Genomic DNA, 18,001 nt, shown 5'->3' with positions numbered 1-18,001 from the left:
GAGAATATTTAACATCTTTGTACCTCAGATTTCTCTGTAAAATGGGACTAATGAGAGTGCCTCCTAAAAAGGTTAAGGCAAAGCACTTAGAAAAATACCTAAACTGTCAAAAGCACTGTGTGAGTCAAGTCAATAATTACCTATACTAGTACAGATGAAAGCCAATCATAATTCCATAACCCAAGAAGGAAACTCCAAGTAATAGGATGTTTTCTGTTTCTGTTTCAGTAACCATGCCAAATAACAACCTGCACAATTTATAAAAAAGAAAACCTACACATATTTTAGAATAGTTCATTTTCTTTTTACTGCTATTTAAAATTTCTCTTTCTGGGAAAGACACAATGATTTTAGTGTGACTTACTTAATCATACTATATAATTCACCAAGCACATTTGTTTCCCACAGAAAAGAGAACATCATCAATTATAAGTATTTAGGGAAACTTCATCCTAAAATATAATTTAATTAGAGATCTTCCTGAATATAGCTGTAGTCAAAGAATACTGTTTAATACTGAATATTTATCATTCTTTTAAATAATTAAAGCAATAGTTTAAAATTCAGCATTGGTAGGACCTGAACAAGGAAATGTATAGTAATGATAGAAATTAGGAAGAATTAGGAAAAGATTTTTAAAAAGTGCAAAATGTCAGTGATAATTTACTCTGTAGAAAGAATACTAAGGAGAGTTTTAAAAATCTGTCCTCAAATAGACCTACAGAAAAAAAAACTAAAAAAGTATAAGATAAGCAGCAATTAAATAGACAATTAATTTTAAATATAAGGACACTAAACTGAGAACCAGAGATGTGGTTTCTAGTCCCTCGCTCTCTATGGTAACTTTTAGCTGTGTGCCCTTGTGCAAATGGTAGTCATCCTTTAATTCCTGGCCATTGTGGGGATTAGAACAAATGGAGTTAAAAGTCCATTCTAAAATACTGAAATATGATTAGCAATTTCCTGACTTCCTGATAGGGAAGCATGGTGGGGATCAAAATATGTAGAAACTGGAAAAATAAGAAGCAAACGGAATAGGAACAAAGACTTAAAATCAAAATAGGCAGTCATTAGATGAAAGATAGTACAGATGCATAGCTTGTCTACCAGAAACATTGTTCCAGTACAGAAAAAGTATAAAACGTTCTAATTTGCTCAATTACATGACACTTTCTCAGCTTCATAAGTTGCAAGGTACACATGATTTGGTTTTTAACATTTGACGGATAGACTGCTTTGCTTCTAATATAATAGTCATACACATAACACATTAATGAGTTTCTAGGCCTATAACAAGGCCTAAGTTTTGATTATTCCTCTAAAATTGAGAAATATCTTCTGCAACCAGCATGAAGGAGAATCTGTAGTTCCATTTCTTCACAGCCAATTCATTTAGGAAATCTTCCTATAATGCATAAGACGACTGTACAGTCTCCTCATTGCCACTTTCATCTCTTTGTTCCTGAATGTATAGATGACTGGATTCAGAAAAGGAGTGATGGATGCATCAAAAATAGCAAGATATTTATCCAGGTGTGATGTAGGATAAGGCCATGTATAGAAAAACATCAGTGGTCCAAAGAACAAAATTACCACAGTAATATGAGCTGACAAAGTGGAAAAGGCCTTGGATAACCCACCCGAGGAATGTTTCCTAACTGTGAACAGAATGAAAATGTAGGAGATCACCAGAAAGACAAAGGAACCCACAGTAATGAACCCACTATTAACAGTGACCATGGATTGCAGTTCTTCAGTGTTTGTGCAGGCCAGTCTGAGGAACCGGGGAAGGTCACAATAAAAAGTGTCCAATACATTAGGGCCACAAAAAGGCAAATCTGCTACAAAAACTATTTGAATCAATGAGTGGCTAAAACCAATGAGCCAAGAAGTGACTGAAAAAGATACACACATTTTTGGACTCATGATGGTCAGGTAGTGAAGGGGCTTACAAATGGCCACATATCTGTCAAAGGCCATGGTGATGAGGAGCACCATCTCAGTGCCCCCAACAGCATGAATAATGAAGATCTGAATAATACACCCCCAAAAGGGGATGGCTTTGTGCCTCTTGAAAATATCACAAATCATTTTAGGAGCTACAGTGGAACAAAATAACATATCAATGATTGAGAGGTTAGCAAGGAGGAAATACATAGGGGAGTGCAGATGAGCATCCAAGATTACAGTGACCACAATGACAAGGTTTCCCATCATACTTGCTAAGTAGCTCAAAATGGTGAAGAAAAAAAGGGGAAATTGGAGTTCCCAAGTATTGGTGAGTCCCAGAAACACAAACTCTGATACTGTGGAGTGATTCATTCCACCCATTGCCTCAGACACCAGTTTGAGTTTTCATGTTACCTACAGGAAGAGAGAAAATAAAAAAGAATTGCCTAAAATAGTATTAGTGCACAAGAGAGAAAGTCTCCCATCCATGAAAACAAGTATTATATTAGTATCTCCCATAGACAGATACTCTTCATCACGTGCACATTGGACTTCTACTTAAAGGAGTCAGCTGATTCCCAGATGACACTATGATTTTCAAAACTACTACTAAAGCATCTCCACAGTGAAAGACACTATCAGTAAAGAATGGTACTCTACTGAATGAGAAAAAATATTTGTACACCATAATTCTGGCAAGGTACTGATATCCAGAGTTTGTTTAAAAAAAAATTTAAAAAAAAACACCTCAACAAAAAGAAAATGGATAAATGGAACATGGGCAGAAGAGCTACATGACCACTTTTCCAAAGAAGACACAAAGATGGCCAACACGTATATGAAAAAAATGTTCATCATCAGTTATCAGGGAAATGCTAATCAAAACTACAATGAGATACCATCTCATACATGTGAGAGTGGCCAATAACAAGTGTTACCTAGAATGTGGAGGAAAAGAAACCCTTGTGCATTGAAGGTGGGTTTGTTGACTGGTCAAGCCCCTATGGAACACAGTATGGAGTTTTCTCAGAATATTAAAAATGAATCTACCATATTATCCAGCAATTCCACTCCTAGGTGTGTATCTAAAGACTACAGAAACAATAATTAAAGGGCTATGTGTACTCCTGTATTCACAGAAGCACTTTTTACAAGCCAAGCTTGAACACAACCCAAGTGTCAAAGGGAAGATGAATAGATTAGGAAGTTATGATAAATGTATTCAATGGAATATTTACTCAGCTATAAAAAAACATGAAATCCTATCACTTGCAATAATATGGATAAAACTGAAGGGTATCATGCTAAGCAAAGTAAGTCAAAAGGAGAAAGAAAAATACTGAATCGTTTTCACTCACAGATGGAAATGGGGGTGGGTGGGAAGGAACTCACAAAACTAAACCAAAACAAACCCTAGATTACATGACTGCAAAATTAAGCCTACTACAGGGGGAGGAAGGTTGATTTGAAACTAAGGATGCAGGAGTCCCAATGCTCTAGGGCAAAGGACTATGTCTCTCCAACTACTGCCTCTGTCATCACAAGGCCTCTCTGACCATCCTGACTTTTTCTCATAAAACCCTCATTATTACATTGGACTGGCCCCGGTAATCCAGGATAATTTTCCCATCTCAAGATTCTTAATTTCATCTGCAAATCACATCACATCCTTTCCCATATACTATAAGATAGTCACAGGTCCAGGGATTTACATATGGACGTCTTTGGAAACCATTGTTCCATATATACAAGCCTATGATATAGGAACAAGTAGGAGAAACAGATAATGTCTTACAACTAGGCAATAAGTCTGACAGAGGTAATGTCAGACAACTTATCTAGAAGGTGAAATAATGAAGAAAATACAGAAAGTTCATTTGAATTTTTCTGTGAAACTAAAAACTGCGAAATCTATCTCCAACTGCCTTTAAACCAAGTCTAAGCACCTAATGTCCACTAATGATAAGAAATCCAAGATAATGTTCTTGAACAAGTAACTGTATAATTGACTCCTGAGTCATTCTCTGAATTATTTTTGTTCATTAGTTCAATAAATATTTTTAACTACACAGAAAGCAATCACTATTGCAGGCATTGAGAGTATAGCATTGACAAGGATTCCTGCCTGTGGTGAGTCCATCTTCATGGCTGAAAATGCAATTGCATCTTATATTCATATATTCTTCTATGAGAAAACATAAAAGCACTTGAACAAATGCTTTAAATCATCAAATATGTGGGGAGTCTCAATTTCCACCTTTAGGAATTTCTTTTCAGTAGTATTAACGCCTTCCCTTATCTGAACTTTATAAACCTATCATGTTGATCAAACCATTTAATTTTTCAGTGGCTATTTTACATGGGTTCTGTATCTCCCTATATATTATAGGACACAATTGGCATAATTCTTAATTCTTTATACAGCCTGAAAAACCTCAAAAATGATGGTGGGAGGAAGATTTCTTAACCTTTTCACTGAATCATCTAATATTTATATAGCTTCCCATAGAGTGCCTAGTTCTCTGGTAAGTCTTAGAATATAAAGAAGAAAAAGGTGAAAAATCAATAGTGGAATAAAGTAATGAAAAAGCAAATTGAACATGTATGAGAACACTCCAAAATTTGTAGAACAATTCCAAGTAAAAATTGTATAATACCATGTTAGGATTTATCGCCAATCCTCCATTGTCATAAACTCTTACCAAACAAATCAAGATTTCTCTAAGTATAGAAGAACAAAAAAGGCAAAAATAATTCATTTTGATCACTAAGCAGAAAATGCTCCTAACCAAAGTTTTTTGAGGCTTCCAGGAAATAAAATTAAAATAGGAATATATCATAAGTAGAGCTTCTCCAAATTGAAATTTAAATAGCAAAATATAACAGATGAGAAGAGCAAAAATACGTTGGTAAACTTGACTGTTTAAAAATACATGAAGAAAGAAGTCAGAAAAATAAGCAGATTTATTAATAAAAAGGTGCATTAGAGCTTCCCTGGTAGCACAAGGGTTAAAGTCTCAGCGCTATCAAGCTAAGGCCAGCCTCAGCTGCAGGAGTTGATCTGCAGCCAGGGAGCTAACCCACATGTTGCAGCAGACCTCTCCTGCCTTGCCCACTGCTCCCCTCAGCAGTGTATTTCAGCAGAACTGCCTGCTCTGTTCCCCACTCTGTCCCTTGTGAATCCTGTCACCCCCTGCACCTTGGCCTAAACCACAGTTCTATACATAAATAAATAAAAGTAAAACTTTTTTAAGAAAAGAAGATGCATTGGGTCATTCAGGGGGAAAAAAATGAGAAGGTGTATAAACCTTACATAAAGTCTAGCCAGAGAGAGAGATTTTTCCAGTTAAGTGTGTGTTTTTAAATCAGAAAGAAAATTTGTAGGTGAAAAAGGAAGGCAATACAAATTGGATTAGGGAATGCAGCAGCAGACTAACATGATAAAGGGGAAATAATGGAGAGTGGGAGCTTCTCAGATTTGCAAGATTAAAGTGCCCATAATTATTTCCTACTTCCAACTCGCACAAGAGTTGCTACCTTTTAGGGTCACATAGGTTAGTTTTCCTTACATTGTTAGGGGAAGTGTGTTCCATTAAGTTGTTACAGACAAACAAATAAGTTACTAGAGACTTTCTGTAGCCGAGATCTTACACATGCAAAAAATGAGAGGTTTGATGATGAAGAAATAAGTGACCCATTTAAACTTGATTCATTACCCAAGAAGGCAGGGCTTGCATAGGTTGCTGCAGAAGACAAGCAAAGAACAGGTGAGCTCAACAGGAGAGGGGACCTCAAGAATGAGAACTAAAGTTGAGAAAAGAGGGAGAAGTAGAGTCAAAGAAAAAAATGTAAGGATTAGTAATACGAATACCAAATAGCAGACCTAGAAACTTACCCAGATCCTGTTGTCAAGGCCTCAGATTGCTTGAGTATCCATCTAATTAACCCTGAGTGCTGGTCTCTGAATCACTTTTAGGGGAGACTTCTAGGTTCTGGGTAATTGATCACAAGGCATACCAGACTTCCCATGCAAAGAGTGCATGCACTCCCACACCATTGCTATTAGAAGATACTCCCTTTGAATTCTCTAGCTCTGGTCTAGCTATTAGTCTATTATAATGACATGAATTATACCCCAAATTATTTAGACATAATTTATGATATGTGACTGATTCAGATTTTGCAGCATTAGCTAGTAGCATCTTTCAAATTGCTTGATTTACATAATTGACTCCTGGTAATTTTACAGCTTAACTTTTTGGGGAAAAAATAAAAGAGATGCTTATTATCCCCTATTAATAAAATCATTTAGCTGTAAGAAATGTGAAACTACACTCTAGCCAAGCACCTTTCTTTTGGTTCTCTATCCAAGACTCTTCTGTTTTTTCTCAGTTTAAGAGGTTTGAAAATTCATCCGCTTCCTTGCTTTCCTGATCTTTATTAACATCATAGTCTGAGTATTCTTCCCTATAGTAAAGTCTCTCTCTCCTCCTTTCAATTATGCCATGTCTTTTAACTGTTTCTCTTCCAATTTAAGGAAGTTGTCAGCAACTCTTTGAGATAAGTGTTCAGTAGCCTTCATCATGGTAAAAGCAAATAAAGGAAAATTGTATGTACCCTCTAGTTTTGTTCATCTCCATTCCTTTAGCCTCTTCTTAGAGGTTCCGTCTTCTATCAGTTTAATCTTTGTCACTCTGTCTGACCACGCCCATTTGACCACCAAACATCTCATTGTAGCGACCTCGAAAAAAATCTAGTAAGTTATTTAAAACAGGAATATTGACTGCTAACTACTATTAAACATTATATTACATATAGTTTCCTACTTTTTCTCCATTCTTCCATCATAATTTTAACTGACTCCAGAATATTTAAATTTAGAGTGAGTTAGATCACTCGATATTTTTGTACTAAGTAATTTTTCATTCATTCTTGCTCCACCTTGATTCTGTGAAATTCGAGTTCTATTTTTTCAAAAACATCACCTCCCAGCAGTGCCTGATGAACTTTTTTCTCTGTATGTCTTAGCTCTCTAAATCAGATGACAAGCTTGTTTTGAAGACCACAAGCATATCTGTCTTTACTTTCAGTGCTCAAAAAGATCTTTGGGCGCAGTTAACAATTCATCCTGCTTCCTAGTCCTGACCTCATGTGGACCCTGACACTGCAGTATATTTACAGTTGCACTTTTGGAATTCCAAATCATTTCCAAGTCCATCTTAAAAATTAAGGTTTTAATTCTTGCTCAGTTCTACAGGCTTCCTTGTTTATTCCCTCCTCTGCTCAGCAGCAACAGCCTCTCTCCACCACCACTGCTTCTTCCTGCCTCCAGGCTACAGTTTAGTTGATCAAACAAAATTACCTGACTTTTCCCTGTTGCTGAGTTTATCTAGTTTATTACCTTTCTCCTGCTGTCAACTTCACCCCTTCCTTCCCTTGTAGTTTTTCATGGTTTATCATTTCAAGCACATCCATGTATATTAAGTGTTTCTATAACTGGAAAAATCAACTAATTAGCTACACTAGAGGATAGTAACCAAATAATAGTATGGTGATCTGGGACTGCAGAATTAAAGTCAATTGGTCAAGGAAATTGTCTCTTCAAAATATTTTCAATGTGATCAAACTATCGAAGGGGAAAACCTGATAATGAGTCACAGGAGGGAGGAATGACACTGGAATCTTTAAGAAAATCAACCTTTGTCAACTTAAATCCTATCATCATGAATGAAAGCATCAGCAAGTAATTTGACTCTAATCATCTTCCAAGAGATCCATACACATTTTTTGGACCAGCCATTACATATCAATTTTTAAAAACCTAAAAAATAGAAAAAACAAAATAATATAAATTTTTATACAAACTAGGTAAAAAAAATTAAAACAGCTATGTCATTTTTATTAATTTTAAATTTACCACTTTATAATACTTGCTTTAAAGATGCAGCCTTTAACTCATATTTCTTTCTTCCAAGCAACTGTACAACTTCCTGTAATGAAAGGCTAGTATGTATTTGTTGAATTTAACAAAAGAATCCATTCATTGAAGTAATTCCATTGTCCCTCACTGTGCCTGTTTAGAATGAATAATGAGCAGCCCTCAGAAATATTAAAAAGTAAAAAAAATACAATTTATATTACAAAGTAACAGGACTTGTTTTCCACTATCTTTTTTAGCCTCAGACACAGAGGATTGCGGAAATCCTATCTTTGTTGGTGCTGTATCAGCATTTTTTTTACAAAGGGCCCGCTTTTGTTTGTTTGTTTATTCTCTTTAATGTCCATTCTCCATTTCCATGAAGTCCACAGATAGTTTTGCCTAAGGGAGTGACTACTCAATGCCCTCTCTTAGAGGCAACCATTCTAGTGTTTTAAAAATACATTCTGGTGTTGTGTGAATTCTCATGTGATGTGTACTCTTGTGAATATATACATAAGAAATAGAGTAGACATATTCTATTTATTTTTTGCCCTTAGCCCATGTTGATTCATATAAATCTAATCTACTGTTTTCAAATACTGTATGATCATCTATGGTGTATGCACAACATTTTGCCTGTTTGATCACATGACAGACACCCATATTACCTGCATTTTTCAGAGCCACAACATCTGATTGTATAAATATTGAATGATCTGCCTCCAAATTTTCAACCCCCATGTTCTAATAATATTCAACTGGAACACAGATATGGAATAAAACTGACTATTAAAATTCAAAAAATACATGGGCTAGATAGAATATAGCCACTGTCACAAGTCTTTTTTTCTTTTTCCTTCTGACTTATTTCACTGAGCATAATCCCTTCTAGTTCCATCCATGTGGCTGTAAATGCCATGAGTTTATCTTCTTTGATTGCTGGATAGTATTCTATTGTGTATATATACCACATCTTCTTGATCCAGTCATCTGGTTTTGGGCATTTGAGTTGTTTCCAAGTCTTACCTATTATAAATAGTGCTACAGTAAAGGGTATTCGCTTGAATTAGTATTTTTGTGTCCCTTGGGTAGATCCCTAGAGTGGGATTGCTGGGTCATATGGTAGCTCCATTTTTAGTACTCTGAGGAACCTCCATTATAGCTTTCCAATGTGGTTGGACCAGTTTGAATTCCCACCATCAGTGTAGGAGAGTTCCTTTTTCACTACATCTTTGCCAACATTTGTTGTTGCAAGCTTTTTTAATATGTGCCATTCTTACTGGTGTAAGGTGATATCTCATTGTGGCTGTGATTTACATATCCCTGATTATGAGGGATGTTGAACATTTTTTCATATGCCTGTTGGCCATTTGCATTTCCTCTTTGGAGAAGTGTCTTTTAAGTTCTTCTGCCTGCTTTTTGCGTGGATAGTTGACTTTGTTTTAGTTGAGTCACTTCAGTTCTTTGTATATTTTTGTGATCAGTCCCTTATCAGTTGTATGGACTGCAAAAATTTTCTCCCAGTCAGTAGGATGTCTCTTTGTTTTGGTGTCTCTTAAAATTCCACCTACCACCAAGTTATTTACCCAGAACTCTTTATGAATCAATTTCTAAATATTAATGGCTGCTAAACCAAGGTTCTCCAGAACTCTACTCCAGTTCTATTATGAGCATCTGTACTAGTTCGACAGTACCTATAAAGTGCAGTTATTTCATACTACCCTCCCTCTCTTAAAAGCAACATTACATTGAAAACCTCATTGATGTCTCCTTGAAGATCAGTAGTAACCAAGATAATGCCTATTGAGGCATTGACCTGTTGAACTTGTAATCATCATTTTCTTTTTTTTTTTTTGAAGTTTGAAATAAAATTTATTTGAAATTATAATCCTACAACCCTATACATGCTTATGAGTCCTTCAGGAAATCACATATGTCAAATAAAATGCAGTCATTTTTTTTGACAAAACTATATTCATAAACATTACAGTCATCTCTTTTAATTGACTCACATTTTCATGTTTCAATTAAATTTATAAAACTATAATAAACAGTAATATAAGTAGGTACCATATATTTGAGGTCTTTTAAGGCAGTTTTCAGATGATTACAAATAAGAAAGATTTTATTTTTTAAACAATATTTGCTTCCCCCCACCACCTCAGATTGAGTCCCCGTAGAATTTCCTTCCCCAAGGCACCGGTGCACCATCACCATAGTCCCCTGTGCTCCTCCCTCCCTCCCTCTCATCCTTCTCCCTCCTCCTCCCCTGCAGTATGTCTCTGATTTATAATTGTCCATTTTTGCTTTGTTGTGTTTTGTTCTGTTGTTATTATTTTTTTTACACTGATGTCTTATTTGGTTCCCCTGTATTCCTGTTATAAGTGAAGCAATCCGATATTTTTCTTTTTCCTTCTGGCTTATTTCACTGAGCATAATTCCTTCTAGCTCCATCCACGTTGCTGCGAATGGCATGAGTTTATCTTTTTTGATGAATAATATTCCATTGTGTATATGTACCACATCTTCTTGATCCAGTCATCTATTTTTGGACATTTGGGTTGTTTCCAGGTTTAACCTATTGTAAATAGTGCTGCAATAAACAAAGGTGTACCGGTGTTCTTTTGAATCAATGTTTCTGTGTCCTTTGGGTAGATCCCTAGGAGTGGAATTGCCTGATCATATGGTAGCTCCATTTTCAGTAGACGGAGGAAACTCCAGACAGCTTTCCACAGTGGTTGGACCAGTTTGCACTCCCACCATCAATGTAAGAGAGTTCCTTTTTCACCACATCCTCGCCAACATTTGTTGTTGCTTGTTTTTTTGATATATGCCATTCTTACTGGTGAAAGCTAGTATCTCAATGTGGTTTTGATTTGCATTTCCCTGATTAAAAGGGATGTTGAACATTTTTTCGTATGCCTGTTGGCCATTTGCATTTCCTCTTTGGAGAAATGTCTTTTTAGTTCTTCTACCCATTTCTTGCCTGTATTGCTATGTATTTTCCTCTTACTCCTGCTTTTGCTGCATCCCATACATTCTGGAAAGTGGTGTCCTCCTTGTCATTCAACTCAAAGTATTTTTTAATTTCTTCTTTGATCTCCTCATAAGTCCAGGATTCTTCCAGTAGTGTGGATTTCCATCTCCTTGAAGTGGGAGGGTTCCTTGTTTTCTTTTCATGATTTATTTCTAGCTTGATGCCTTTTTGATCAGAGAAGAGGGTTGGAATAATTTTGATCTTCATGTATCTGTTGATGTTTGTCTTGTGGCCCAGTATGTGATCAATTCTGGAGAATGATCTTTGCGCACTTGAGAAAAATATGTACTCGGATTTTTTTGAGTGCAGTGTCCTATAGACATCTGTTAAGTCCATGAGTTCTGTGTCTTTATTTAGGGCTCTGGTGTCTTTGTTTATTTTTTGTCTCATTTATCTGTCCATTGGTGAGAGTGGGTTGTTGAAGTCTCCCACTATATATGTATTTTCTTTAATGTCTGTTTTTAGAGCTGATAATAATTGTCTAATATATTTTGGTGCACCTTCATTTGGTGAGTTATATGTTGATGAGTGTTATATCTTCCTGATGTGTTGTCCCCTTGATCATAATGTAGTGTCCGCCTATGTGTCTTTTTACCTTTTATAATTTGAAGTCTATTTCATCTAAGTATGGCTGTTCCTACCTTCTTTTTTGGTCCATTTGCTTGTAGGATTGTTTTCCAACCTTTTGCTTTCAGTCTGTGTTTATCTTTTGTAGTTAAATGTGTTTCCTGGAGACAGCAGAAGATTGGATTTTGTTTTTTAATCCAGCCTGCTACTCTGTGTCTTTTTATTGATGAGTTTAATCCATTTACATTTAGCGTTAATATTGATATGTTGGCATCTGTATTTGCCATTCTTTAGTCTTTTTTGTGATTTTATTCCTTGCTTTATTCTGTTCTTCCTATTCATTCCTCTCTTGGTTTTGGCTTTAGGATTTCTTGTAGAATTTTTTGGAGTGGGGGTTTAGTTGTAATGAATTTCTGCAGTTTCTGTTTATCTGAGACAGTCCATATTTTTTCTTCGTAAAGGAAGGAGAGCTTTGCAGGGTAAAGTATTCTTGGTTGGCATTTGCTGTGTTGAAGTTTGCTGAATATGTTACTCCATTCTCTTCTTGCCCGTAATGTTTCTTTGGAGAAGTCTGAAGTTAACCTGATTGGTTTTACCTTATAAGTTATCAGTTTCTTCCCCCTTGCCAGTTTCATTATTTTTTCCTTCTCATGGACTATTGAAAGCTTTAGTATTATGTGTCTTGCTGTAGTTTTCTTTTCACTGTGGTAATTGGGAGTTCTTCTCGCTTCTTGTATGTCTATATTCATCTCCTTTTCCGTGCTTGGGAAGTTTTCTCCAGTTATCTCCTTGAATAATTTCTCAGTTCCTTTGTCTCTCTCCTCACCTTCTGGAATGCCTATAACTCTTACATTTCCTCTCTTCATGGAGTCTGATAATTGTCTAGGAGTATCCTCATACTGCTTCATTTGCACTTCTCTCTCCTTTTCTCTTTTGGCTCTTTTTATTTCTGTATCTTCGTTAGTACTGATCCATTCTTCCATTTCATCGATTCTGTTTTCATTGCTTTTCCCAGAGTTCTTTATCTCCTCTAGTAATCTTTTAATCTCCTGTGTTTCTTTTCTTTCCTATCTTAAGGTCTTGATTTCATTCTTCAGTTCAGTGATTATTTGTCTCAAATCTTTTTTTTTTCCTTTTTTGTTTTCTTTCTGCTTTTTAATCATGATGATCATTAATTCTCTATCTGATAGGCCGAGAAGTTCTTCCATGTCATTGTTGAGCTCTGGTGACTGTATTTCTTTTTGTGGTGTGTCCTTCTCCTGCAGGCTTGCTTGGTTATTTATATTTTTTTCTCCCTGTTGTTTGCTTTCTAATTAGTTCTATGCGTTGGGATGTTGTGCCACTGGTGTTGGTGGGAATCTCTTTGGAGTGCTCCTTTAGGGGTGTTGGAAACTGTTTACTAGACTGAGACCAGCATTGGTGGGCCAAAACTCCACCAGGGTGTTGATGCTGTGTTGGTGGGCACTGTCTCTTACAGTTCCCTCCCTCTGTATTTACTCAGTTCCACAGGGAATCAGCTAGTTGGTGATTTTGCTCTGGTCACGAGGTGGCACCAGAGACCAATACTTGCTGACCTGTGCTTTTTCCCAGAGGTTCTCTGAGAAACGGAGGGTGGGCGGAGGGGAGCATCTCAACACAGGGGCTCTTATTCAAGCTGGGTGCTGTGTCTGCCCCGTGTTCACCCAGTACTGTGCCCACAGCTGTATGGATCCCATGCCCTGAATTCTGCACTCCAGGTCTCAGTTCCAGGGCTATCAGATCCAAAACACTGGCTGTCACCCTGTGCAGTGCCATCTGCTATGGCGCATCCCATGCCCTGGATCCTACGCCTGGCTCTCAGTTCCAGAATGGGGTCTTGCTCCATGCCTTATTGCCCTTCTTACCCACATTTGCGTGGCACACCCTCTCTCAGAACCTGAGGGTGTTTTTGGGATCCCTGATTTCCAACTATCAGGATGTTGGTGATTTTGTTCTGGTCACTAGGTGGCGCCAGAGATCTTTCCTAGTGTCCTTCCAGAACTGTTTTCTCTCCCTTGTGCCTGGGGAACAGAGTGAGGGTGGCGTGGAGCACCTCAACGGTGTGGGGGTGCTGTGTCTGCCCGGTGCCCCACTGTCATGGGGATCCCATGCCCCAAATTTTGTGTCCTGGGTCTCAGTTCCGAAGCCTTCAGTCTACAACACTGTACGTGATTCAGAGCTATAGGATCACACCTCTTCAGGTATATATCACCACGCCACACCTTCCACTAAGGCACCCATAGTCCACCACCATCGTGCATCCTACCTTCATTCTTTTCTACTCTACCCCTACCCTTCTAGTAAATTTAATTTTACGTAGGGTTTGTTATTGGTTTGGTTTTGACTGATACTTTGTTTTGTTTGTTTATATTCCACATATAAATGAAAGTACGGGGCCTCCCTGGTGGCGCAGTAGTTGAGCGCTGGGTTGCGAAGCTGCCTGCTGCCTCTGCAGCGCCAGTTCAATCCCCAGCCGCCAACGAGGGTACCACATGGCATGCAGACCTCTCCTGCTGCCCGCTGCTCCCCTCAGCAGTGTGCTTCATCAGTCTGCCTGCTCTGCTCTCTGCTCTGACTCTGGTGAATTCTCTCACCGTCCTGCACTTCTGACTGTACCCAGTGCTTGTATAAATAAATAAATAAATCTTAAAAAATAAATAAATGAAGTATGTAATATTTGTCTTTCTCCTTCTGACTTATTTTGCTTAGCATAATTCCTTCCAGTTCCATCCATGTTGTTGCAAATGGCAGAGATCATCATGTTTTATCAGTGATTAGTATGCCATTGTATTCATATACAACATCTTCTTAATTCACTCGTCTGTCATTTGACATTAGGGTTGTGTCCATAACTTAGCTATTGTCAAGAATGCTGCAATGAATATACAGCCCATATAGTCTTTTGAATTAGTGTTTTTATATTCTTCAGATAGATACCTAGGAGAAAAATTGTTGGACTGTATGACAAATTTATTTTTAATATTTTGAGAAAATATCACACTGGTTTCCATAGGGGCTAGCACAATCCGCATTGCCACCAACAGTACACAGAGATTCCTTTTTCCCCACATCTTAGCCAACAAGGATTGTCTGTGGTCTTTTTTATATGGTCTGCGATGTTTGAGGTAAAGTTTGAGCCTCCTTGTGGTTTTGATTTACATTTCCCTGATAATATGTAATGATGAGCTTTTTCAACATGCCTGATGGCCATGTTTGTAATCTTTGGAGGAATGTCTGTTTGGTTCTTGGCCCATTTTTGATTGGGTTGTTTTCTTTTTGTTGAGTTGCAGGAGTTCTTCATAGATCTTTAATATCAGCCTCTTGTCAGGTATATGATGTGCAAATATTTTCTTCCAATCAACAGGGTGTCTTTTGTTTTACTGATAGTTTTTTTTTTTTCCTGGTACAGGAGCTTTTAAGTTTCATGTAGTCTGAATTGTATATATTCTCTTTTGTTTCCCTTGCTGTTGGAGACAAACCAGAAAGACATCACTGAAGCTAGTGTTACTGTGTTTTGATTATGTTTTTGTCTATGGGATTTATGGTTTCAGGTCTTACTTCCAGTTTTCTCAACACCTTTGTTGAAGACAATTCCCTTTTCCAATAAATACTCTTGGCTCCTTTATCAAAAATTAACTATTCATATATGTGTAGAGTTGATTTCCTATTTCTCAATTCTATTCCACTGGTCTGCGTTTTTTATTCCAAAGCCATATTATATTGGTTACTGTATGTTGTAGTATATTTTGAAGGCTGAAGTATATTGAGTGTGATACCACCAGTCTCTTTTTATGTCAGGATTGTTTGGGGTTATTTGTGGTTCTGTATGAATTTCATTGTTTCTTCTATTTCTTTGGTGAAAATCACTAATACCTTGATAGGCATTACAGTGAACTGTGTATGACTTTAGGTAAGAGGGACATTTTAATAATGTCAACTCTTTCTATCCATGTGTGGAAAATATTTTTCCATTTCCTGTGTCTTCTGCTTGTTTTAAAAATATATGGGTCCTTCACCTTCATTGTTAAATTTACTCCTTAATAAAGGCTACATATAAAAAACCCACAAGTGATATCATACTCAATGGTGAAAGACTAAAAGCACATCCTCTAAGTTCCTGTACAAGCCAGGGAAATCCACTTTCACCACTACTATTCAATACAATATTCAAAGTTTTCAGTAGACCATTTAGGCCAGGGAATCATACAAAAATAATTCAAATTGGAAAAGAAGTAAAAAAAACCACTCTTTGACACTTTACCCCTTTGACACTGCATGAATTCGATCCCTGCCAGGGAGGTGACCCACATGGCTCAGCAGACCTCTCCTGTCTCGCCTGCTGCTCCCCTCAGCAGTGTATATCAATCAGTCTACCTGTTCTTTTCCTCACTCCATCTCTGGTGAATACTCTCACCACCACCACCCCCCCCCCCACCACCTCTCACCTACACCCCAGCTCTTGTATGTATAAATAAATAAATCTTTTTTAAAAAATCACTCTTTGCATTGACTTGGTAATATATGTAGAAAATCCTAAAGACTGAACTGAAAAACTAATTGAAATAATAAATTGTACTATAAAGTAGCAAGTTACAAAATAATTTGCATTCTTCTATGCAAAGAACAAGATAGCAAAGAAAGAAATCAAGAAACTATCCCATTTATAATCACATCAAAAAGAATTCTATACCTATGTTTAAACTGAATTGTATAGTGAAAATCACGTATTGAAAATCTACTGCTTCACAAAATGCACATTTAAGATACAAGATGAGTAATATAATGTGTGTGTTCGTGAAAAATTAACAGTCCAATGGAGTAATGAGAGATACAGCTAAGGAAGTAAGATCCAAATGACAGAAAACAAGAGACCATGAGTCTGTCAAACTGCAATTCTAGATTTAAATATTCCATATATTCCTTATGCAGTCTTGATATAATTACTTAATTTTCCAATATCTGAGATGTTCTTTTATAGGGAACTGTATGAGTAGATTTATACTTCACTTTAAATTTCGAAAATTATATGATCCTAGTTGAAGTCTAACACCTTTCGATATAATTGCAAGTGCTATATGAGCTATTATATTTCAGTACTAAATTACCTATTTACAGTGGCATGATGAAGGAATGTAGGTTGTACAAACTAAGTCTCTTTTTTGCCAGCATTGCTATGAGAGGGCACTGGAAAGAGATTCAGTGCTGGAGGAGGAAGACAGAATTTGCTCCTTTCAGCTTGCTTACCTATAGGCTTTCTCTGCTTGCTGCACTTTCAAGCATCACATGTCTATACTCTTCACCTCAGTAACCTGTGTTTCTTTACAATGCAGCAGCTATTCTCCAATATAGGGGGAACTTATCTCATCATACCCAGTCTTACCAGACCCTCTTCAGAAACATCCATTTCTTTTAACATGGCTTATACTTTTCATTATATCATCTTTCATTCTCACTGCTAAATAACCTCCCTCAAGGATTATTCCCTGCCTTCACGGACCACTTCATAAGGTGAAGAAACAAGCACCAGCCAAGAATCATTCTCTCCTTTGATCTTTGAGTTATACCTTTGCATGTTCTCCCACCCAATTTGTAATAGCTTTTTGCTTTCGACTTTCAGGAATACTAAACACTTCCCTTTATTTCCATCCTTAAGGATGCTTCCTAAAAGGGCTATATCTGTGATAACTTAGAGCTTATTCTTTTCAAACACCTCCTTAACAACTTAAATTAGTTAACTATTCTTTATATCAAAAATTTTTTAAAGATTTATTTATTTATGCATACAAGAACTGGGGTACAGCCAGAGGTGCGGGGGGTGAGAGGATTCACCAGAGACAGAGAAGGGAACAGAATAGGAGAAATGACTGACATACACTGCTGAGGGGAACAGCGGGTGAGTCAGGAGAGGTCTGCTGTGCCATGTAGGTAGCTCCCTGACTGGGGATCGAACTTATGCTGCAGTGACTGCGGATAGCTTCATAGGTTGTGTCTTAACCCCTTGTGCCACCAGGGAGGCCTCTATATCAAAATTCTTTATTAAACAAGGGGTTCCTGTATCCTTACTAGACCCTGAAAAAAACAGACTAGTAATAATACAGTAAAAGACGCTAACAAATAATGAGCTAAAAAGAAAGAAAACAAACCATCTTATTATATCAAAAATCAATTTAAGTAAAAATTAATGTTTACATTTAAAGTGATCCACTGAACATGAGAAATATAGACTATGAACAATAGTCAACATACTAAATTTGAAAAGTATTGTCTTACATTTTTATTAATTCTGTTTGGCACTATACAAAGAGAAGACCATTGGAGAGATAAGAGCCATGACCGCTAGTCTTTAAGACAGTTCCATAAGCAGTTCAGAGACGGACATCACAAGTCAATCTAGAAGGAAAAAACAAAACAGGACACAATACACAGCACATTATTCCTAGGTCATTCTGGCTAAAGTTAATATACCTTGTTTGATTTAGCCATGTGAAATTTTAGTATACATTCTTTCT

At 36.9% G+C, this 18,001-nt stretch overlaps 1 protein-coding gene across 1 annotated transcript; it reads right to left on the bottom strand.

The window, feature by feature from the left end:
• Positions 1 to 1,392: 1,392 nt before the first annotated feature.
• Positions 1,393 to 2,331, bottom strand: LOC119238169 (olfactory receptor 4F15-like). Its single transcript, XM_037501877.1, has one exon. The coding sequence runs from the start codon at positions 2,329 to 2,331 to the stop codon at positions 1,393 to 1,395; it is 939 nt and encodes a 312-aa protein (XP_037357774.1).
• Positions 2,332 to 18,001: the final 15,670 nt, after the last annotated feature.

Source organism: Talpa occidentalis, unplaced genomic scaffold (assembly GCF_014898055.3).
Source record: "Talpa occidentalis isolate TD23 unplaced genomic scaffold, MPIMG_talOcc4v2.1 talOcc4.11, whole genome shotgun sequence".
NCBI lineage: Eukaryota > Metazoa > Chordata > Mammalia > Eulipotyphla > Talpidae > Talpa > Talpa occidentalis.
Note: the sequence above shows the minus strand (reverse complement) of the source record. Positions and strands in the feature narration are given on the sequence as shown.